General features: G+C 39.8%; 2 protein-coding genes across 3 annotated transcripts in view; one reads left to right on the top strand and one right to left on the bottom strand.

Moving 5' to 3' along the window:
- cep162 (centrosomal protein 162) overlaps positions 1-5,632 on the bottom strand; it is a 41,380-nt gene extending 35,748 nt beyond the window's left edge. The window contains exons 1-2 of one of the 2 annotated variants that reach the window (XM_080039286.1): positions 5,517-5,632; positions 2,776-2,915 (exon numbers count right to left, since the gene is read on the bottom strand). In XM_080039286.1, coding sequence (XP_079895412.1) covers positions 2,776-2,835 — 60 coding nt within the window. In that variant the 5' untranslated portion in view covers positions 2,836-2,915; positions 5,517-5,632. The remainder of the gene's footprint in view (positions 1-2,775; positions 2,916-5,516) is intronic. The other variant, XM_080039285.1, reaches the window with a different exon arrangement.
- A 31-nt stretch (positions 5,633-5,663) lies between these two features.
- LOC307259446 (acyl-coenzyme A thioesterase 13-like) lies at positions 5,664-6,293 on the top strand. The gene has a single exon (XM_080039287.1). It carries the CDS (start codon positions 5,745-5,747, stop codon positions 6,171-6,173), a length of 429 nt encoding a protein of 142 aa, XP_079895413.1. The 5' UTR covers positions 5,664-5,744; the 3' UTR covers positions 6,174-6,293.
- Positions 6,294-25,828: the final 19,535 nt, after the last annotated feature.

Raw genomic sequence — 25,828 nt, 5'->3', positions numbered from 1 at the left:
TTGTAGACAGAAACGAACGGAGGGACTCCGCTCACTGTACAGTTCCTATAGTCGTGCAGTTTGGCACTGTGTTTTCAGGCTCGAGACATTCAATCAGATCGCGAAAGTCTTTCCCATTGAAATCACTAACGGGGAGAATATCCCCGGTTATTATTTTAGCCACAAACCACAGTTCATCTGCGCGGCGGCTCACTCGCTGGCGAGATCACACGGTGAAACGCTGCTGTGATCAGACGAAGGCATTGTGTGTTTCTAAGGTGATTTAACGTCATAGTCTTAGACGAGCGTTTAACTTATGCTGCATATTTTGCACTGCATTGTTTTTTATCAATAGTTTGAAAAAATGGTCCCACACCGGACTCTTATGTGAAGCTGACACTTCATGGAGAAGTGACACTCCTGCAGCGCGCTCACGACCAGACGTGAACTCACATACACGGTGAAATCTCCCATTAATAAAACGGCATAACCCACTGATTTTCGGATTTCTATTCTATTTTTAAAGTCAACTTGAGCGCAAGTGGAAAACCGGTCATTCGGTCGACACATTCACATCCCTAATGCATATAGAGAAAGTAATAAAAACAGCCTACCACACCACAAAGAATGATCAGACTTTCATCTCTTATTTTTTTTTTTTTATGTTTGAACATGACTTCTGCAGGTGAACTATTCATTAAACTGCCCAAATTCAAGAATAAAAACAACCATCAAACTACTGGACTTTAAAATACTGGCCGACTCTTTCAACATACTTTCAGTTGTAGGCTTCTAATTCAATATGTTTGCCTGGTTTTATATTATGTGTATGAGCAATATCAATATTTCATATAATTAACTAAAAGAAAAATAACCAAATCTAAAGGGAATATCTATACTGTTACAGTATAGATATTCCCTTTAGATCAGGGGTGTCAAACTCATTTTCACAAAGGGCCGAATTACGACATGATAATCACACGAAGGGCCAGACATGTCGCTGCCTTCTTTTTAATCCAAAAATCAAACAACACATCTAGGTATATAACCTGCGTACATAGGCTAGATTTTGTTTACATATTTTGGGGGACCAATTATAGGTGGGAGGTATGGGGGTGCTCCCCCAGAAATGTTTGTGCGTCAAACACTTAATTTCCTGTGTTCTAGTAGATTTTTCTGTTTCTGTTTTCTGTGCCTTTTCTGCGTAAATTTATTGAGGAAATGTCTTTATTTTTGTAAAGGAAAAGACAACATTCAGGTTCCTGGTGAAACAATTCTAAAGGACTATAATGCAGTAGGGCTCTCAGGCATTCTGGATTGAGCGACAATATGTTTTCTCTTGGATTTTTCAAAACTTTCTGCACATTCAAAACATATCACGTTTTTTTATTTTATTTTTTATAGGAATCATGACGCAGCAGTGTTAAATGTTTATGACACTTTACATTGGTAATGCAATGCAAAGCCACCATTGGAAATGAAAGGGGTGGGCTATCAGCGGCTATCTAACGTTAGCAAGTTAGCTAAATTGTAACTTGAGGCAAAAGTTAGAAACCAGATAATGTTAGCATTCATCCTTAGACAGTTGACACAATCAATCATCATATTAGCATTCTATGTTGCCACATAGATTGGCCTATTTACAGCCATTAGAAAAAACCTATTTTCTTCAATGCAAGTTCATCAATTCATGGCTTAAAATTCTGAGCTGTGGAACTTTCAGCAGACATTCCTAGTGGTAAGCTATGCGAGTGTCCTAACGGTTGGGAGTGTGTGCGACGTGCGGATATGGCACAGGCTCCGCATGAGAGAGAAAAAAAAAAAAAAATCATATTTGTTTATTTATTTATTTTTTTCGCGGGCCGAATTCAATGGAATTGCCGAATTGGTTCGCGGGCCAGATTCAATATTGAAACGGGCCAGATTTGGCCCGCGGGCCAGAGTTTGACACCCCTGCTTTAGATCTGGTTATCTTTCTTTATTTTTCTAATACAGGTATTATAATTATTGACACTAAATTATGAAGAAAAAAAAAGTGTGTGCAGGGCCAGTGAAAATATACAAGGGGCCAGTAAAACTCGGATCCACTGGCCCGGCGGGCCAGTAGGAAAAAAAAGTTATGTTGAACCCTGTAGCCCTATGCCAGGTATCACGTGGGATTTATCAAACTGTCGTACCTCGCCAATCTCAGCGTACACCAGACAAGCATTGATAAATACGGCGGCTGAAAACAATCATAATTTGAATATCACGCCTATATTTTCTCAGTTTAGAGGCCTCGCCCAGAGGTTTTACGACATTGATATGCGTATTACGGCAAAGAAGAAGAACTTCTCTAAAGTAGAAACTGACAGCATAACAGCGAAAGTAGAAAAAATAAAATAAAGTTTCATTTCGGAGCATTAAAAGCGGCACTAAAGAACGCCAGAAGGCAGCAGTTAGGAAGGAAATAACTGCTGCGGTCAACAGCGTGGGATTTGAGCGTATCCTACGCTCACGTCCAAATTGATAAATGCAGAGGTTTGCATGGAAATGTGCGTACACCCACTTTTCTGGTCTACGCACGGTTGATAAATGAGGGCCAATGTGTTCAGGCATCATATGATTCATTCTCCAGAATCACAGACTCCACCTTTCAGTGAACTGTGAGAGAAAAGAAAAAAGTATTCTCTCCTTCCAGTTAACATAGCATGAGCATTGTAGCTAACCTGGATAAGGTCTTGTTCTGTCTGAATTAGTATGAGATGATAATGAATAGAATGATCAATCTATGAGCAGTACACCATGTTATATTACCTCCTTCAAGAAGAGCTCAAACTGTTCATCCAGCTCCTTCTTGGTCAGTCTGTGAGCCATACCGACGCTGTCCACTCCATCAGCCAATAGGAAGCCATACCGACGCTGTCCACTCCATCAGCCAATAGGAAGCCACACAACTGAAGCAAAGACTCAAATCATTAGTGGGTAAAGAAAGAAGACACCAGGGGCCTATTGCATAAAAGTGGAATTAAGATATCCAGGATGATTGATAAAGGCAGCCTTGACAAAGTCTAGCCTGGGCACTTTGGATTAGTCAATTGCATAAACACCAATCCAGGATGTAAAGGGGCTGCTTTGTCAAGCCAGGTGTAAGTAATTCTGTTAAGTGCCAGCCCACAGCTTTCAGAAGTAGACCCAGAGATCGAACACAGAGGTTGCGTTCCGAATCGCATACTTTCTACTATATAGTATGTAGAAAAAAGATTTAGGATGTCCCGATTCTTGTGGCCAGATTTAGGATGGTTAGAAGTACCCGGATGTCCTACTTCATGCGGCCAAGATTGTTAGTGTTGAAAACTGCATCCTATTTGGGCGATCCTGACCCACAATCCAGTGCGCACGTGAAGTGACGTCACATCGACGAAGCCTCCGTATGAAAACAAACAGGGATGTGACGGATATAAAAGCAAGAGGCAAGATCAAGGCGCAATGTTATGATGAAATAAGAGAGTAAAAGTATGTCCCAATAGTATGCCTACTGCATCCCAACTAGATTATTTTTATCGTCGGATGTAGTATAGAAAAAAGAAAGAGTATGCGATTCGGGACGCAATCTTACTGATGTAAAAATGGAAAAGACGGCCCATTTTCCCACAATGCCTTGCTAGTTAAACACGTAAGTGAGAGGGCAGTTCATTTCATAGAGCAACTGTATTCTCTGCCAAATGATCTTGATGCCCCTGTATTGATTAATGGTAAAATAGTTGACAGTGAGCAGTCTGCAGGTGCATCTAAAAAATAGAATATCATGGAAAGTCCATTCAAAAAGTGAAACTTTCATAGATTCATTACACAAAGTGAAATATGTCAGGCCTTTTTTTTGGATGATTGATTGATCATGGAATAAAAAATCCAGTATCTCAAAATATTAGAATATTACATCAAACCAATCAGAAAAAGGATTTATAATACAGAAATGTCGACCTTCTGAAAAGTATGTTTATTCTAGATAAAATTCACTTCACGTGTAATGAATCTAGAATATATTTAAGTTTCACCTTTTGAATTAAATTACAGAAAAAAGGAACTTTTCATTGATATTCAATTTTGTTTTAGATGCACCTGTATATGGTTATAAGTAGCCTACAAAGTGGATTTATTTGACCCACATTTGCAACGTCATCTGCCATCGATAATCAATTGTATAAATATAGCGTGCAATATGAACAGACTATCACATAAATTATTATAATTTATATAATTTCATCTTAATCTAATTATAATTAAGTTCATTATAAATGGTTCAGGTTAAATAAATAAAAAAGAAGAACTATTTAACTAAATTACAATGTAGTCCTTTATGTGGTACTATAAAACAGGCTAATGAAAATAAAGCAGTACACAGAAGATCATGGAATAACTGTTAAACACCTTGATTTCAGATCTGAGTGACAGCTGACTGAACCAGTCAGGCAACAGAAAATCTCCATGGTAACTTATGTCCCTCCGCTTTTATGCAACCGGATCATGGCACGCAAGCCAGGATAACCGAAATATCCTGGGTTAATCCCATAGATAGTAAATAATAAGGTTAATCCCTTATCTTAGTTTTATGCAACAGGACCCAGGTGTAACATATTTCAAAACTCATAGTAGGCTATATTATTTTATGATACAATAAAATGTGATCAGGTGAAATATGGTAATATCATTGTATTATTATTTGTAATATGTAGCAGGTGCCAATACAAAATAATAGCAAGCAAAGAGAGATGTTGTGCAGATATTCATTTAGGGTAAAAGGGATTGGTGTTTTTAGACAAGAGGTCTGTATGTCTATAAGAAGGTATTTCGAGTTGGTAATATTAACTGAAGCCCTGCAATGAAACATTTCGTTATATACAAGTTATCATTTATTTAGTTTTTACAAATCGAAGAATCCTACAATGTTCTGAAAACCCTAATGCTCCACGTACGACATGACTTCAGGTCATTGAGGAAAGGTGACAGTTCACTGGAACAAACGCTGCCGAATCGTATGCCGAATGTTTCATAATAATCGAGCTATTCATAAAACGAAAGAAAGTGTTCCAAAAGAAAGCAATATTTACTTCTCGAGGCTGGTATTTTTAAATACGTGATAGTGGGAACGGGACGTTGTCACTCTGGTGCATGGCTCTGGTGTCACATATAGGATAATACACTACCACTTCCGGTCACAACTGTCAACATAAAAACCGTACCCGAGACTGTCCATTTAAAGGACATCTAAACATTGATATACACGATATAAAATAATGTTTTGATCCACTGTCGACTTTCAATAAATGGAAATACACTCTGATGGGGCGTTTCCCATATACATATTATTATATAATGTTAATTTAGTGAAGTAAAGTCGAAGAACCATTTTTATTTTGAAGAAAGTATTACCTTACTTCCTATCTCCTTAGCTAGTATGTTAAGCTGGCTACAAGTATAAGCTAACTTTTCCAACTACATGTGGAAGGAAGCACTTCACTTTCATTAACGTACATGTTCGTATCGACAACACTTACATAAAGTGGACTTTGGCAGCTCCCTCAATTCAACACCTGTTGAAACGTGCCCTCCGTGGTTTGTTGTTTTGAGCGTCTGGCAGTTCCCGCGACAGAACCCGGGGGACGAAACAAACCTAATTGGTTAGCAAAAAAAAATCGTCATAATACAGCGACATTAACCGGTTTCAGGCACAGTAGTAAACAGAAGTTTGACATTGGCCGCTTTTTTTCTTTTTAAAGTTAACCATGGTTTCTATGTCTTTAAATACGTTAAGACTAGTAATGAGATCAATGATAGATAGTCCTGGCTACGACAGAGTCCTGAGCAAGGTGGACCTGTTGTCTGCCAGCCCGGGTAAGCTGGTGTGTGAGATGCGGGTAGAGAAGGAGCACACCAACGGATTTGGAACGCTGCATGGCGGGCTAACTGCCACCCTGGTGGATGTCATCTCCACCGTAGCAATCATGCACAGTGAGAGAGGAGCTCCGGGGGTCAGCGTGGATATGAACATAACCTACATGAATGCTGCCAATATCGGCCAGGACGTACTCATCACTGCGCAGGTCCTGAAGCAAGGACGCACGCTGGCGTTTGCCACCGTTGACCTCACCGACAAGGCTACGGGGAAGCTCCTAGCCCAGGGGAGACACACTAAACATCTTGGCAGCAGCTAAACCGGCTCCCTTGGCCTGTCTGTGGATCACACAACATGTGGCTGGATGGAGTGAACATGTAAACTTACCTCTGCCTTTAAATGCTTCTGCCTGAATCAGGGTACAGAACATGTAGATAGCAGTGCAGCTGTCAGCTGCTGCTAACATATTTGTCATCAACAAGAACTAATAGCTGTATTATTTTCAGAGCCCTATTGTATCATTGGTACTGTATCATGACGTGCAATAAAACAAACAAGAGTTATGCTTTCAGAATGTGCACTGTATTTATTTATTTATTATTATTCTTCCGGACAATTACACATAATACATAATTTTCTCATTGCATATTCATACATATTACTTTGTGTTATCGTCTGAAGGGAAGCAGGAGAAGCCAAAGGCTTATCGGGTCCCGCCCCCACTGCCATAAGATTCAGATACACAGCTACTACAGTTAGAACATTTTTTTTTCTTTTTTTTAAGAAGATTCATTCTAATACACAGATAATTTTAGGTCTCTATTTTCCTCTCTGCCTATTGGGATATGCACAGCCATATTGATTTGAGAATCAACAGGAGAAAATCCAGAAGTTACATGCCGCCTTACACCCTTTCACTGATCACACTGAATCAACATGCGGCTTTTGTGATCCGTTTCTTACTGTATTTTTTAATGTTGCATATGTTAATGTAGCATATGTTGTCTATGTATTTACTTTCAAGCTTATATTACCAAAGTTGGTGTGACGGATAGGGCAGTTTGCTAATTCATCATTTAATAATCACTATTTTGATATTTGTTTAGATTTTCTACTGAAACTGTTTGGTTAGTCATATGCTATTCAACAGGCCACTCCAACAGGAAATTGATCAGGACTTATTTTAATAGTTGATATAACATTTAGGTTATTTATCGAACAAACATCCCAACAATTAAGTTATCCCCGCTTTGGGCAAAGTTAGGAGTATCTATGTTTGTAAGCTATTCTATAATAATATCAGGCTAGGGTTAGGGTTATTCTATAATAATATTAGGATACCTATCATGGACCGAAGCTTTCTGACCCAACAGATGATTTATCAAGAAAATAATTGTTTTATAAATCGATAATCACAAGAACTGTTAGTTGACTGACATTATTTCTCACATATGTTATCAATTACCACATGTTATGAATGATATGTGACATGTCATCAACATGTCTATGTCCAACCTTCAAAATAGATGCTAAAGGCAATGAGCTATATACAGTAGGATTACTCTGCTAATGCCTCACTATGCATCCATCAAGACATTTGAATAGGAATACTTTACCCTCACAAGCAGGTTGCACACAGCCTGAACACACAGCGCAATACATTTTTGAGGTTTGTTTGTGCATGTGTCATGTGTGTGCCCTTCATAATGCTGGAGTTATGGTCAGCGGGCGCATGTTTTACCTGTCAGGACTTATCTCTGGATTTGTGAAGGACACAACATTTCTCCTACATTTTAACTGGGAGAGAAAAAGAAAAGCTGGCCTAGTGTGATCCCACTTTGCCTCACATTGTCCCCCATGTGGATCCCATGGACAAACCCACCTAGGCCCTATATTATTGGTGCATAAGATTCTAATTGGTATGATTGACATTCTTCATTCTTAAAGGAATACTTCACCCATACGGAACCAGCGTTCTATCATTATAAAATCACTATTATAATATAATGAATGAGGTTTTTCTTTCCTCAGTCTTCCCTTGGCCCAGCTGTCCTGTTAATCCTGACCCTTACTGTGATGTCACAAGAAGGAAAATGTAGGGTTAGACAGTGAGACCATAAAACACTCTTTCTGCCTTTTCTCAGGCTAAGATGATCCGATTTCAATTTTTTTTTTGCACATTTATACTAAATAGGATCTCCGAGTTCAATACACCTTCATATTCCAACCGGTGAAGTAGGTCTTTAATAACAGTCTCACAAATGATCATATAAAAATGTGTGTGAGAAAAGACTATAAACTATATAGGGCCCACATTGACATGTTGGCTTAATGGGAACACTCACACCTTTAGCTGCGTTAGAACCTTTTGTTGTTGGAACATTTGTCAATCACGTTCATGTAGTATAAAAGAAAATAACTGGTAACTGTCCAGCCGTCTGCAGCAGTTGCCTGGACTTCTTCCTCCTGGTCATTTTAATTATTTAATAATTCAGTGATATGCCCAGGGGAAAAGTATGTGCACTAACATGGTTATTTTGTGGTTGCTCAGTGGCATGGACCACAGGCAGCTAAAAATAGCAGGAGCATTATTGTTGTAAAACGTTAGCCTCATAGCATAATTGCCTAAATCATATTTACCCTACTCTACTTTTACCCTACATTTACTCTATTATACTCTACTCTACATCTACTTTACCCTACTCTATAACCCTTAAAATATGACTTAGGCAATTATGCTATTAGGCTAATGAAAAGTAGATGTAGAGGAGAGTAGATGTAGAATAGAGTAGATGTAGAGTAAAAGTAGAGTAGAGTAAATATGATTTAGGCAATTATGCTATAAGGCTAACGAAAGGTACCTCATCACATCACATCAGATGTGGTCCACTTGGTGGCAGTATTGAGCTATAGAGGTGAGTGTGTGTGGGTTTTGCCTGGAGAAGGGCAATCTGTCAGGCAGAGATCAGTGGTAATCTAATAAACTCCTGCCCGGCTCACTTTGTTTTCAGAGGTCATGATGGATCCATATAAACTGTGTTTCCAAGCTGCCTCTCCATTCATGGCTCTTTTCCCTTTATAACCTTGCACACAAATACTCCTCCAACACTCACACCGTGTCAAGGATATACAAGCAGAGGAACAGGCTCTCATCATATATAAAGGCGGCTATGTTTTTTGCTGACCTGTCCTGCATTCTAGCCTCATTCCATTTTATGTGACTGGGCTTGACATCAACACATCCCACAGCACAATATAACGCTCCATCGACACACTTATATCGGGTTATAGGCTACTGTAGCCATGCCTTTTTGGAAAGTAAACTCATAAAGCTATATTAATGGAGAGAAAAAAAGTACAGAAGAAGAAGAAGTAATAGTACAATGGTGTGTTTGATTGGTACTCTGATCTGAACATATACAAACACAATTGGTTTTGCATCCAGTTCAATTCAAGCGTATTTGCTAGTCCGGCTTATAGAAACACTACTTCTCTGATCAACAAAAAGAAAAGTTATAATTCTGGCACATTTTCTCTTCTATATTTTCACATTAACCCATGTAGTCATAAAATGTGACAGATAGATGGCTACATTTTTATCAACCCAAAAGTGTGCAGTGGTCAAACGCAGGAGCACCTGGACCACCAGACACTGCTGAAAGGGTAACATCTATAATGTACCACCATGAAAGAGAAGAAACACCACATGATGTCCAGTATGACACCCTGCCCTTAAGGGTCTAAGGGCAGAGGGTGTCATACTGTATGGAATGTAAAGCCCACTGAGGCAAATGTCTATTTGTGATATTGGGCTATACAAATAAAACTGATTTGATTTGATTTATGTCATAGCCCTCAAGATTGTTATTTTCTTTTTTCATTGTAAACTTCATATATTATGTAGGCGTATGTATATATTGACTTAATGCAGTCACACAGTATGTTCTCCCTCTGGTGCTGCAGTTACATCATTGACTCTGTAGTTTAAACGTTGAAAAAAAGGTTGCATTCAATCCTAGAAGGTCTATCATCTGGGATTTAAATTAATGTATTGCTGACAAACTCCTTTATCTATTCTTCATTTTCAAAAGAGCCAAGGCAGGTATACTGATAGCGGGCGATCTTTGGCCAGTTCTCAATGCACGTTATTACAAAATACCCTGTTTCATCTTAGAAGCAGTCAGCCATAAATATCCCCATTTATTTCACTCGCTGTGTTATTTTCTGCTGATTATAACACAAATGAGTGAAAAAGAGGAAAGTGATAACAGCGGGCACTATAACAATAGCAGTGGGAGGGGGGAGCTAACAATGATCAATGCGTCCCCCCCAGGCAGCTAAATGAATGCCTAATGCGTCCTAACATTGCTAGAACCATCAGTGTCGTATCCCCACTGTGTGTCTCTCTGTGATAACGTGGTGACTGATTGAGAGGGGAATGCTAGTGAGCACACAGCCACGGCCGTCTCTCATGGAAATAAGCCTATTTCCCTGCCCCTAATGAAGGCTTCGTCCTCCCCTGTCACTCTGACATTGGGACCACCACATCTCCACATTTGGATACTAGACAGCTATAGTCATGGTCCCACCCACCATGCTGCTTCAGAATAGCCTTCAGTCAATGATAACATAACATTTTTACATATCGTTAGCCTCATAGCATAATTGCCTAAATCATAGGCTACTCTACTTTTACTCTACATCTACTCTATTCTACATCTACTCTCCTCTACATCTACTTTTCGTTAGCCTCATAGCATAATTGCCTAAGTCACATTGTAAGGGTTATAGAGTAGGGTAAAGTAGATGTAGAGTAGAGTAGATGTAGAGTAAAAGTAGCGTAAATATGATTTAGGCAATTATGCTATGAGGCTAACAATATTTACATTACATTACTAACATTAGATTTCTATTTAACATCTTAACATTACTCCTGCTTTTCTATGCTGATTTGAATGTTTCACTTACTTTGAATATACTTGTCTTTGCTTTTGTGTTAGTGTGTGTTGGCTTTATTGCTACACTGTTTTTAATTTGCTTGTCATTGCATTGTAAAGGGTCTTTGAGTACCTTGAGAAGCACTATATCAAGTAAATGTTAGTTTTTTCTGATTCATATTCATCTGTCCAGGCATCCTATAGAACAGTGCATGAAGAGGATGTACTGTGCTTCTAACACATGGTAATTGGAGCGTCAAATTGAGACAAAGTGCACCTTCTGCAACATTCAGCTTTCTTCTTCCTTTCAGGTTTCTTGGAGTACATCTTTTCACCCCCTTCATTTTAGAATAATGTAGGGGGTGAAAGGTGTGATGGAGGACTATTTTCCTCCCTAACATGTCTTCTTTCATACTGGTATAGATAAAAGGTCCACAATGTACATTTGGCTGTTTATTTTCCTAACCCTTGTCTGTTTGCACCTGTGTATTTTTCTCAATATACAACCATTATGTATATATTATATATGTTGATATATTATATCAACATTCATTTTTATCAACACTCTGAACCAGTACAGAAGGATTTGTTCATAATATGTTGTTCATTTAGCCGATTTATCTTTTTATTTATTGTCATTCTTAAAAACATGCCTGAAAAGGCATTTTTAAGACCTGTACAGAGTATTATTTATTTAAAAAATGAAAAAAGACTGTATCCAAAATCTGTTACTTTAATTTGACCCATTTGAATAATTATTCAGACATTTCTGTTTTAATGTCAAGTCATCAACTGGCAAAGTAACATGATGATATCTATACGTTGAAAATGTTACCCTATTCACCTGCAGTGTCTTTACCTAAAATAAGTATGCAATCTTTAAACGTTTGTAATGTGATCCGTGCATCCAATGTGATGTGAAATTGACACAACCAAACCAGGAAAAGAAAGACAGTCGTTTAAAATCACATACTCTTTTTTTCTACACTACATACTAAAGTACAGAAGAGTTTTAGGGCCACATGAGTGGAAAAAATATCAGATAAGGAAGATTTTTTTTCATTATGTCACGAATAAAGACAAATACTCCAAAATGCTATTGGTGTTAATAGGGCATTTATGTATTTTCAGCATACTACAATTGACGTGCATGTATTGGGACATCCTAAATCTTTTTCTGGCATACTAAATAGTAGGGAAGTATGGGGATTGGAACGCAGGGATTGTGAATGTGAGGCATACATGGTGAGAGGGCGCACCCATTGAATATTTTCAGCAGACTGAAGGTTGACCTCTGAAACTGTAGCAGGGAGGAGTCTCCATGAACGCAATGTCGCATTATCCAAATTTATACCACACTTCTCTGGCTGAATCAAATCTAGAAGAGAGACCCCCATATGGCCTACAGTAAGCCATGAGGCGGATCACATGATATGCTCATAAAAAGTAACAAAAAATGGTGCAATAAACATCAGTTTTCAATAATCTCATAGCTGAAGGTATATCAATAAATACATTTTATAGATATGGTCACATCTCAGTGGAAAACAAGTAAATGTTTGCAGTGTGATGTAAGTAAATATTTCCTCTGTTGTGGGAATGCCATGTCATAAATGATATATATTATAAAATCGTTTCAGCACAGCCACTATCAGGAAATGTTCCCACACAAGAACTCAAAACATATCAATACATTTCTAAAAAATAATGTTAGGTTTTCTGAAAGATTCAACACCAAAAGTGCTTGTAGTTGAAGAATAAAAATCATATACTGTACAATATGTTCAAACCTGAAGCAAATAAGTGGCTCTGTGATGGATGTTATAATGCTAACGTAATCATTTTCCCTTTCAACATCATTTGCTCAATTAACTGATGGAACAGAAAACAATCAACTCCTAATGGTTTGCCTTTACATACATTGTAGCATCCTAGCTCTTGCTAGCTTTACAGCGATACTAATTTGGAGCTAACTGGGAACACCATTAAGGAGTGACACTGATATATAGCTGGATGACCAACGTGTCTTCTTGAGATGATACATTTGTTTTCGTAGCCATTCAGGGAAGCATGAAAAAGTACTGATGTGTCATAATTGTTGATTTATGTATCCAACACAGTATAAATGTGCTTGAATATGGAGAGACATTAAGTCAGTGAATGGCACAGTTATGGCGCTCATATTTGAGATCTGATTTTACTGCATTTCATTTTCAATGTTATCATCATTCTTTGTGATTTGTGCTAAACAAGAGCCATTATAAATGGAGATGCTCTATGACACTTGCCATATGGTAACGATCAGCTAACAAACATTACGCTATCATTCCAGGTGTAAGCTTATAGCTGTTTCATCCAAGGCACCGATACAGAAAATACTGATCTTTGAGGTGAAGGATAAAATGAAGATGAATGAAACAATCAAAAGGATAAATGGGTGAAAAATGAGTCCAACTGAAAGCTGTCTGAAGCTCATCAACTCTTTATTCCAGTGATTGATTGCTTCTGTCTGCACTGTCCACTCAGATGGGAAACACTCCGGCCAGGTCAATCTGCTCTGTCACTTTCTCCATGAGAAAAACCTGGGTTGCGTTCCGAATCGTATACTCTTTCTTTTTTCTATTCTACATACTAAATCCGACGATAAAAAGAATCTAGTTAGGATGCAGTAGGCATACTATTGGGACATACTTTACTCTCTTATTTCATCATAGCATTGCGCCTTGATCTTGCCTCTTGCTTTTATATCCGTCGCATCCCCGTTTGTTTTCATATGGAGGCTTCGTCGATGTGACGTCACTTCACGTGCGCACTGGATTGTGGGTCAGAATAGCCCAAATAGGATGCAGTTTTCAACACTAACAATCTTGGCCGCATGAAGTAGGACATCCGGGTACTTCTAACCATCCTAAATCTGGCCACAAGAATCGGGACATCCTAAATCTTTTTTCTACATACTATATAGTAGAAAGTATGCGATTCGGAATGCAACCCTGATCATCCCTGCGTTCCAATTCCCATACTTCCCTACTATTTAATATGCCAGAAAAAGATTTAGGATGTCCCAATACATGCACGTCAATTGTAGCATGCTGAAAATACATAAATGCCCCACTAACCTCCAATAGCATTTTGCAGTATTCGTCTTTATTCTTGACATTTTTTGACATAATGAAAAAAATCTTCCTTATCTGATTTTTTTTTTCTCTCCCGTGGCCCTTTAGCTCTTCTGTACTTTAGTATGAAGTGGAGTAAAAAGAAAAAGTATGTGATTTGGAACACAGGGCATGTCTGCGTTCCAAATCGCATACTATCTTTTTTTTCTATTCTACACACTGATCAGCTGATCATACAAAGAATGACCCAAAACTGTTAATGACACACACACGTGCCGTGTGTGAGCGACATTATGAGCAGGATACTATCAAACCATAAACAGTAGACTACAGAGGGAAAGAGGAAGTGGAAGGGGAGGAGTTTGACAACATATACTCTGCGTTCCAAATCACATTTTTACTACACTACATACACATACACAAAAGTTTTAGGGCCACAAGAGAGGAAAAAATCAGAAAAGGAAGATTTATTTTTTATTTTTTTGAAAAATGTCAAGAATAAAGACGAATAATCCAACATGATATTGGAGTTAGTGGTGCATTTATGTATTTTTTAGCATACTACAATTGACATGCATGTATTGGGACATCCTAAATCTTTTTCTGGCATACTCAATAGTAGGGAAGTATGGGGATTGGAACGCAGGGTTAGCTATACTAGTTGTCTATATCCGGCTAGCCAGACTAAGGTTGCGTTCCGAATCGCGTACTTTCTACTATATAGTATGTAGAAAAAAGATTTAGGATGTCCCGATACTTCCGGGGATTGGAACGCAGGGTTAGCTATACTAGTTGTCTATATCCGGCTAGCCAGACTAAGGTTGCGTTCCGAATCGCGTACTTTCTACTATATAGTATGTAGAAAAAAGATTTAGGATGTCCCGATACTTGTGGCCAGATTTAGGATGGTTAGAAGTACCCGGATGTCCTACTTCATGCGGCCAAGATTGTTAGTGTTGAAAAGTGCATCCTATTTGGGCGATTCTGACCCACAATCCAGTGCGCACGTGAAGTGACGTAACATCGACGAAGCCTCCATATGATAACAAACGCGGGATGCGACGGATATAAAAGCAAGAGGTAAGATCAAGGCGCAATGTTATGATGAAATAAGAGAGAAAAGTATGTCCCAATAGTATGCCTACTGCATCCTAACTAGATTCTTTTTATCGTCGGATGTAGTATGTAGAATAGAAAAAAGAAAGAGTATGCGATTCGGAACGCAACCTTTGTTGAAGGTGATGTCATTTGGGGTTGTTTATTTTTAAAGAAAAAAACCTGCTTTCAAAATAAGTCATGTTTCCAAACATTTGAAAGGGCTCCTTTATTAGTGATTTAGTGAAAAAAAGAAAAAGTGGAAGACATATTTAAGAATAACAATAGCAATTACAAGTAGTTACGATTTTGAAATAATGGACAGATTGAAGCTGATATATACTGTACTTTATATATTTTTTCCAGCTACATGGAGGCAGCAAAAGCCGTTTTAAACACATCTGACAGATGATCACCTGTCTGTTAAAGCATGGCATACAGTGTAGCATGGCTTCTTAATATTAAATTAAACCCAAATTCTTTGCATAAGCGTAATCAAGCATTTCTGTAGCCCAATCCATCCAGCACTTGTTTACTCCAACAACCATGATTGGTAGAGCGAGTTAGTAATGTAAAAGCATATTTGGCTGGAGAAAGGGTTTGATGCAGATTAAGGTAGACACGAGTGTGAGCAAGCAGGCCAGGTATGGTAGAAAGAACAGCACACTTGGTCAAAGCAATGAGGCAGAGGTCAGCAATCTGCAGGCATTCATAGCAGACAACTGAGGCAAAGGGGAATATATATATATATATACTGTCTATATACAACAAGGCAGACAGGATAACAAGGCCCAATAAAGAGGTTTATAGCTGGGATGGCACAACTAATGAACTGGCAGAAAGCAATGGCTAAGGAGCAGTATGTATTATATATTGGATAACTATTCGTGTGGCAGTTCTGAGCTACACCCGACAGAGCTCAAACCGGTGAAGACGTCGTGTGATTGGCTGAAAGAGGCTTATGTCAGTTAATCAAGACCAGTGGTGAATCTGTGTCCCTTGGTGAAATGAGGCTCTGTTGTGCTTACGCCTGGAGGCCCAGGCGTCCAGACTAAATTGTGTATGCAAGGCAAAGCACTCTCTGAGTTTTTGCCTATTAACAATCTCAAATTGCCACCACTGAAGCAAAACGAATACGAAAAGTTTAGAGACATTTGATGCATTCTTACTTTATTCTAAACTCATATGAATATATATATTTATAAATAGTTAGATTCATTTTATTTTTTCGCTTCCTTTAGGTGTGATTTATTTTCTCATGTCATTTCATTTTCTTATGTCATGCAGCTCAATGCTTCACTATTGTAAATGCTTTACCTTTGAGCTGCATTTCCTGTATGAAAAGTGGCATTCAAATAAAGTTGATTATTATGATTATGATTATCATTGAGGGAATTGGCCTTTTTAGGTGAGGTCAGATTGGTAGCTGATCTCACAAAAACTAAAATGTTATTCTTTTTTAACTCAACTGATGAGTTGAGCTGATGGAGTGTGTGGGTGAGAGAGCATTGATCTGCAATGTTCATACACTGCTATTATTATTATTATTATTATTATTATTATTTTTTTTTTTTTATTTTTTTTTTCTGGCATTTTTATGCTTTTATTGATAGTGTAGAGACAGAGTTGAAATGGGGCAGAGAGGGGAGTGACATGCAGAGAACGACAGCGGGCTGGAATCGAACCCGGGTCCGCTGCTGGCCGAGGCCCATGGGGGGGACGCCCTACCAACTGAGCTAAGGGCGCCCCGATATACACTGCTATTATAACTGAACTGCTTAAAGAGGACCTATTATACTATTTTCTGGTCTTAATTTCTTGTTTTACACTGCTATAGAGCAACCTGACACGAATCACATCACAAAAAACTATGTAGATTTTCGGGAAGCTCTTTCTCTTATTTTGGCGATCCAGCACGTCCTGTCAACACTTGAGTGTGTGTGCTTTGGCAATCTCCGCTCCCTCCACCTGTGCATCGGCCATCTCCGCTACCCTCCCCCCCCCTCCTGCAAACCCCACTCCGTTGTGATTGGTTACCTTCCTTCCGGAACACTTTCAGTGGCGGGAAGCGCGAGCATGGACCTATAAGGGCGCGAGGCAGACGCGAACAGGGAAGTGACAGCATTACCATACATGGAAACATCCGCGTGGTCACGTCACAAATTTTTATGCGACGTCACAAATTATGAAAGGGTAGACCGCTTTGAAGACGTGACTTCTCGACTGGCTAGAATAGTGTTTAGTGCTCTGCACAGACACCCCAGACGGTCAGCAGGGAATACGTCGAAATGCATGTAAGTCATTATTTGATAATTTAGTATGGTTAAGCATGACTATGAATCATCATAACAACGTTTATAGGTCATAAAAGTCAAAAAGCATCATAGGTCCTCTTTAAAGTGGCTCTGAGGAACTTTCAGTTTCTGTTAATTCTAGCGGCTCCAAAATTCAGTAGTTTTTTTACGACGCCAGCTGTTGTTCCTGGGTGAGCGTATACCCGGACAAATGCAATTAAGAAAAAACTATATAAAAATAGCATTCTTTGCACCGATGGTCTGGATTGCTGTTAAATGTAATTTATGATCAACAGAGTGAAAAATGAGACTCTTTCAAAAATATTTAAAAAGTTCCTCGTAAGCAGACATTCTTGGTCTTCTGGTCTTTTGTTAGTTACTAAACACAGACGCTTTCAGATGCATTACCTCTTCTCTCTTAGAACTGACAAGCTGTGCCAAACCTGGATTACATGCAGGCAGGTAAAGCATCTGATTTGTGATGGGATTTAACACACAGACATATTGGTTGCTAAGGGTAAATTAAAGGGTAAATCAAATCTTCCCCATCTCATCTGGATTTTATCTGGACACAACTCACTTATAATGACACGTGTAAACGGAGAGCTAAAACAAGACAAATAGTCTGCTGTGTGAAAGCGTCCCAATGGGAGGAGGTGTTGAGTTAGATCTGCTGTGTGCTTTGGATTTCCCCCTCAAAGTCTATTTGCTGAACGTTTTTAAAGCTCATATCACCTTATCCTCAGTTCAACCTTTATCTGGCATTACTCAGTGGGTACGTATAGCTTTTCTTTCCCTTTTTTTTGCTCAATGAATTACTGTGTTTCCCTTACTTTGTCGACTCTCCCTGAGATTTCTCAATTTTTTAAAATCCCGATAAAGGGTTTTTTACTGGAAGTTTTTTTCTCAGCCGAGCTAAGGGTCTAAGGGCAGGGTGTCCTACTGTATGGAATGTAAAGCCCACTGAGGCAAATGTCTATTTGTGATGTTGGGCTATACAAATAAAACTGATTTGATTTGATTTATACCTTAGTGTGATCATTTACAGAGATGCACAACGTTCTGCAATACCAGCATGAATCACACTGAAATATAACAGTGATTATATATACAATATTGTGTAACACGGAAACACCAGTGATAATCCCCAGAAGTGGATATTCAATAGTTTGCGAGCGTGTGTGTGTGTGTTCTAGCTGTCAGGATCTACATATGCTGTCCGTGTCATATTTACTCCCCCTCAGTCATATGCAAGGTGTCGGGATTGCTGTTTGAGAACAGGATACTCCCACTTAGCTCTGTTTATATTAAATATTAAATCCAATTTAAATACAAAATTACCATATGAAATATTAACCACAAGTGTAAATATTTAATGTGAGCCCTTTACCATAGGCTCAGTATTCATTACCATGCAGCGCTTTGGATATTTAATGGGCTATTTCCCCCTGAGACCATGTGTGGCTTTTCCTCTTTCCCTGAAAGTTACATACAGCAGGGGGCGCTGTTGCTCTGCACTGCTTCGGTGAACTCATCTAGAAATAAATATATTATTATAATAAAGCCAGGAGGAAACGGTCTAAGAGGCATGGTTTGAGAACAATACAAGATTGTGCTCAATGAATTACTGTGTTTTTTGTTCTGTCTTTAAAGTCATAGACAACATGTGTGGAGTTAAGGTGATTCTATGGCTGTATGCTCACCCCGGGTATCAAATAAGAGAGGTGTCTGCTGTGTGCAACTGCCCAGTCTGTTTAATGGCATGGGCTAAAATGAAATAAATAAATTATATAAAATGAAAAAGAAAGAAAGAAATAAAGAAAGTAATTCCATTCCAATATTAGCCAATAGGGGTCAGACTTACACTACACGAATAAAAGATAGTTCAGGTGTTCTTTACAGTACAGGAGCGAGATAGGGAGGTGCCTGTTTGTATTTGTTTCTCTTTATGATTGATCCCTTCGACACACAGCGTTGACGTCTATAGCTCTTGTCCTATTACAGTACACGGGGATTTCCAATTTAAACCCTAACACTAACAGCACATTGCAAATGAGACTGTATGTAATATCCCTCAGAGTCCAATGACAGTCCACAGTGACCAAACATTCCAACATGCCTTGTATCAGTCATGAAACAGTAGATCTTTTATAATGTCTACAGAAATAATCTGCGAGAAAAAAATTCAAGTTGATGTTTCCATAGGGAGACATACAAAAAAGGTGAAGAGGCAAAGTGAACTTGAAAAAATAATGATACGCAAAGCCATGAATTAAAAGAAATTATCTTTTGTAAAGTGCTGGGAAGAAAGAGGTGTGGGGGTTAGGGATGCATCGGCACGCAGCTCCTCTGAGGCAAGCCAGGGAGGAACATTAATCATGGGGAGACATCTGTTCATTCTGCCGCTTTACAATTCTGTCAAAGAGCTCGGACTACCCCCCCACCCCCACACCCCCAACACACACACGCACAAGCACACATGCACACACACACACACACACACACACACACACACACACACACAAGCACACATGCACACACACACATATCCCAGCCATCCACTCAGAGAAAAAAGCTGTCCTCCGTTAGGCATGGCCGGGCAGAGTGAAACATCAGTCAGCCTCCGCCTTCAATTTGATTTCCATTCAAGCCAATTTAAAGATGAACAAAACACAGGGACAGGGGAAGAGGCGTGTGTGCGCTGTGTAAATCAAGGCTATTATCTGCATATGGCTGGTTTTATGGAGCAGGGAACTTGTATGTCATAGAAGAAATAGTCATGCACATGTCACACATGCTGACAGTCCCCCCCCCCCCCCCACACACACACACACACACAACACAGACACATTTGCATGTTATTTTTGGGTACACTTCACAGTTCTTTGAAGGATTAATTTAAGTGTTTTGATTTTGGAATTATTTGTATACTCTATACTATTTTTAAATTTTTTATTGTTGCATTATTGGAACACAAAAATTTCATTGCCAGCTATGACTGCTTGCCTGTTATGTTGTGCATTTGACGAATAAACTAACTAACTAACTAACTAACTATTACATTGAAATAAATATGATCACAAAATCATCCTCTTCTGTAATATCAATGGTCAGCTTTTGTTCAGTGTGGGCTCAACATGGTAGCCATTCACATCCATTCTATGAGTCCATCTCAAGTATATTTGCAGTTTCTGTTTTCAAAACTCACTAAACCCAAACATGAGCTGCTACAGTATGTGAAAGCCAGTAGTCAAATGACAGCTAGTCACCATAATGCTACTTTCAGTAGTAGTTTTCTAGGCCTTCTGCAATCCTTCTACTGTAATAATAAAGTAATCAGAGAAAGAGTGCTGGTGTTACACCTTAGGGAACATTGGACAAATTATGTTGGCTTAAATATTATGTAAGTGGTATTTAAGATTAAGGACCACACACTCATCTAACAGGACCAAAGTGACAGCTGCATATACTTGGTTTGCTGTGCTGCAGCTGACTAGAGTATTAGCTGCAAAAGTCTGTAAAATGAAGTTAGCAGTGCACTTTGCAGTGAATATTGTTTTGGTCAATTGTACAAGTTAAGGTGCAAGAAAAGACATGTGTTCAAGTGTGTAAGTTAAACAAGATAACATTTTAGCAGTGAAGCTAATGTGCTAATGGGAATCTGGAGCACTGTTGGGCTGTGTAACATTACCATCTTTGGAGGATAACATCCATTATTACAGTAACTGTTAGCTGTTATTATCCATCACTGGCTCTTTGCCGTCTGTCCGTTGTTCATCAGCAGCAATGTGTTAAGTAAGTGTGAAAGTTCAAATAAGGAGAAGCATGGAACAAAGGGAAAGGAGGACTATATATGATTAAGCACTAGGTCACGACAGGCTGTGGAATGTGCTCATTACACCACAGTTAAGGGGCGTTGTTTGGCCCGACGCGACCCCCTTAACACATTATCCATGAGCCAAATTTGAACCAGGGGCTAAAATCTTAGAGATTCTTACTTTAACTGTGCTTGTACACAAGAGTTCAGAGTTCAGTTTGAACACATCAACAGTAAGCTGAGAGGACACATTGGGGGGGGGGGTTGAAGCTCATGGGTACACAATCAGTCAGTGTATCTCCAATGCTCCAGAATATTTCTGTGGAAAGCAAGGACTATAAATCTCTCTTATTTGTTCAGATAGGTCCTGCTTGTTCACAGAGCCCTTTCAAAAGCCTTGGTATATTTTCAGTGGGAGAAACCAAATCAAATGTGAATTCAACCAAGGAGTTTACAAATGGTGGTCCTCCCATTGGCAACAGAGGAGAGCAGATTTTTTTTTTTTTTTTTGAGGACTGTAGACACACAGAGGGTGCTTTGTCATCATAATATTGAAGTGAGTTCTGTGCCTTTTGGCCACTGAGGTGTACACTGCCTTGTTTCACAACTCATTAGAGTCAACAGTTTGATTGACTGCCTGATATCGAACCTGATATTGGAGTTCATACGAATTTGGAACTTTCATATTGAGATTTATTTTTAGTTTGGTGGTAGCCAACCTTTTGACCTGGACAGTTAGAGTAACAACTTTATGACACACTCTCATTTCTCTTTCATTACCCCATTCTTTATGTTTATTTGCTTTCCTTTTTACATTTATTTCAATAAACGCTGCATGCTGTTCCCTCCCTCTGCGATCTATACAGAGAAAAGAAATTCATCTTCTGCTGAAATTCCACGTCTTTCAAGTCAATTTCTTTAATCTGTCAGTGATTTCCTTTACTTTAGTTGCATTTAATTGTTATTTATGATATTAATATACATGCTTTTGATTGGCCTGGGGGCTAAATGAGTAGCCTGAGTAATAATCAATATTGTGTTGTCTATTAATAGGAATACAAATGAGACAATGAGCTCTAATTTAAAATGATGACTAAACCAGAACTTTTTCTCTGCTGACCAGTCAAAGCAAGTATTATTTGGTGGCCATTATGAAGTAGTTTACTTAAATTGGCCAAAGAATAATCAGTTAAGATTGGCTGCATCGTGTCAATTATTTTTAAATAAGTGCACAGTTTAGGTGCTAGCGTCATCATTGTTCTAAATGACTACTTAAAACAAAAGGTTTACTTTTAAACCACTATCTGGGTCAAGGCTGCAGCTTCTCCTGTATGGAATAGGCAGCGTCATGTACTCTGAGTTTAGCCTGGTCCAACCAGACCATTGTACTTCATTTCATTTGTACAGAAGGTCTGGAACTGCTGTAATTGGCAAACGTTCACTCACTTGGAGGCGGGTGTCTGTTGAAGTTTAAAACTATTGGATTTGCCCAGTGCCACTCTGGATTAGCCAACCAATCGCATCACGTTTGGTCGTCACGTGTGTCATGAGCCGGCTTCTGACGGTGTGTTCCAGTTGGACAGGGAACTCGGAAATTTCCGACTTCACTACATATTGTAGTCTATGGATCTACCGGTACCTGGCAACGGTAACTTGTTAGAGCCTAACGTTTAGTTATTTGGACGAGAAAGGTTGTCGTCGTCCATACTTTCGCGAGCAGATGCAATGGAAAACAGACAGGTCGGAACTCTGAACTACCAAGTCGGAAATCTCCTTCTTCCGAGTATAAAGGAACACAGCATTCAACTGAAAATGGAGCGCGACTTCGACGTCATCGTTCTCAGCCACTCGCTCTGTTCGCTAATTGAACGGCTGTAGATTAGACGGAGAAAACTGAGAAATGCACTGCACACCCAGACTGACTACTGAAGGGAAAATGAAATTTGGCCGGAAGTAGGTAGGCGGGCGGAGCCAGGCTACTCTGAGCTGTGCTTGTATTGAGAAAAACCCACTTGCCGGTGGCCAGGCAGGCCTTTTGGGCCGACAAGGTTTAATTTGAAAAAAAATAAATATAAAATAATTTAAATGTTCTGGTCCCGGCCCGGCTAAGTCACACAGCCGATTGTCACTCGGCCGCGGGGGCTGTCAACTTAACCTGAAAGGTCAATTAAACCTTGGTCCATTATTCATCATGATTGGTTCTGGGTTCACACACACAAGAGGGCCGAGGTCCCGCCCTTTGGGCCTTGGCTGTCAATCAGTCACGTCACTGACAGACAGAAAAATGGAGAAGAAACGTAAAGGAGGCGCAGAGAAAAGACAAGCCCGAGAGGCAAATTGGCAAATTTTGCGAAATGTGCAAAAATATCTGAAATGTTTGCTGGGACTGCAGGCCCGGCTTCATCAGCAGCACCTACTACTGTGCAAATTGCGGCGGCGTAGGCCGAGCAGAATGCTGGTGGCGGGGATGGAGAGGGGAATGAATGGCGGCCGAGGCCAAAAGAAGATGGTAGCCAGGGCTCAGACGACGTGGTGGTAAGAAGTTGAAAATGAAGTTAGGTTGATAAAATAATTTGTGCAGCTAGCTTGCTAAATTTTAACACAGCAAAGATGTAGTTTGCTAACAGCTAGCTGCCTTCATTATAACATCATGGTGGAAATCATCATCATCTATAGTATGCACCGAAATAACCGGTGTTCTATATATCTATATTCTAACCTCTCCCTGTCCCCTTGCCCTAACCCTAACCACCCAGCTGAATTCCACAAAGAGGCAGGAATTCTATAAGTGTACCCCACCACAGGATGCCACGAACCCTGTCGTCCAGAGGCTCTCCACTAGAACGGATGACATGGCATGGAAATGGCTAACTTATTGTGGACAAGGTCATGCTTTATTTTATTTTCTTTGCCTTGCATTTAGCAAGACCAATGATCCAAGTACTTCCATTGGAGGCATGACAGACTGGAGGCATGTGTACTAAAGAATAGAGGAGCATGAGAGAGGCATGGCACATAGACAGTGTGCTGAGGCATATGTGTTATACTGCTCCAGAGCAAGCGTTGATCACCTCCTTGAGGGAAGACAGCTGAAAGGACACCGTGAGCAGGTTAAGAAGAGACGTCAGGAACGTGTTGTTGAGGTTGTGAAAGTCATAGGGAACAGAGGCTTAAGCTACAGACAGGAGCACATTGAAGCTGCGTACGTCTTGGACATCAACAGTCTCGACCATGGCAATATCATAGAACTAATTATATTATTGGGGAAATATGATGTGTGCTTAAAAGAACACCTCAGCAGTGTCATTGAAAAAATCAAGCAGATCCATGCTTCGGGCAAACAAGGCAGAGGCTCTCTCATCACCCTCCTGTCTAAAACAACTGTCAATCCAGTAATCAATGCTATCTAACATTTAATTCAAGAGAGCATCTCTGCAGAGATCAAGAAAGCCCGGATGTATTCTGTGCAGCTCGACACAACTCAAGATGTTACAGTGGTCTGTGGTTTTGAGGTTTGTGACGGATACAGTCCATGAAAGGATGGTTGCAGTTGCACAATGCAGCACAACTACAGGACAGTCGTTTGTGATGCTGTTAACGGAAGTCCTTGAGTGTCTGAAATTGGACATAGGCCTGTAGCATCGTAGCACCACACATGTCCTGAACCTTGTCTTGTCCGGTACCACCCATACTGTCATTGAAAGTGGATCACTATTTGACCTACTGAACAACATTGCTGTATTCATCAGGGAATGATCTACAAGAGTGAGTGTGTGGGAGACCGAGAACCAGGACAAGAGGAACAAACGCATTTCAACAATTGGAGAGACAAAATAGTGGGCTAAACATCATGCCCTGAGGACAGTTTTTCGGAAACTATGGCAGACCTGATGGCGGCCTTTTTGTTGAAGTGGTGTCCACACTCTCTGTCATAATGAGGCTGAAGACACTTGCATCAAATGCACGAAACAAAGGCAGAGGATACAGAGACGGCCCTCTCTGGTTTGAAACTTTGCTAACAGCTCAGTTATTCCTCCGGATATTTGAGTTCACCTCACCACTATCAGAATACCTACAGAGCGGAGGAATGGACGTCCTCTCAGCACATAGGATGATCTCCACAACACAAGATTCACTGAAAAAGATAGCCAGATATTTCCCAGCCATCCAAGATGCAGCTGACTGTTTTGTCCATTGGGCAAATAAAAAAAGCTAGAGGAGCAGGATGAACTAGATTTGGAAGTGGAGGCTGCACTGCCTCAGTAAAAGGTTGAAGAGGAGGAAAGTCTTGCCAGGAGAGATGGCCCAGGATGAAAGCCTCAGTGATTCAGAAAAGGCCTATGAGGTCTTGATACAGCTGTTGAGGCCATGCACCAAAGATTCCTCACCTATGGCACTCTGTATGCAGATTTATCCCTCTGACATCCCACAAACTTCCCCGTTATCCAGACCAGTGCGATCCCTGAATCTGTACTTGGAAGAACTCAGCAAGTGCCTCGTTGTGTATGACAGCAGGACAACTGTTACCAATCTACACATTGAACTGAGAAACTTGGCACATCAATGGGACAGGCAGGGACAATCGCACTTGGATGACTACGCAACTAGAGCAGTTGAAGAGGAATCAGATGACCAAGAAGAGATGGCCATAAAAAGCAAAACCCGTGTGTCTTGCAAAGAGTGGCCCCTGTGCTGCTACAAAATCCTTTTCAGAT

Source organism: Ammodytes marinus (assembly GCF_949987685.1).
Source record: "Ammodytes marinus genome assembly, chromosome: 13".
NCBI classification, from domain to species: domain Eukaryota; kingdom Metazoa; phylum Chordata; class Actinopteri; order Uranoscopiformes; family Ammodytidae; genus Ammodytes; species Ammodytes marinus.
The sequence above is the reverse complement of the archived record's forward strand: the minus strand, read 5'-3'. Positions and strand labels throughout refer to the sequence as shown.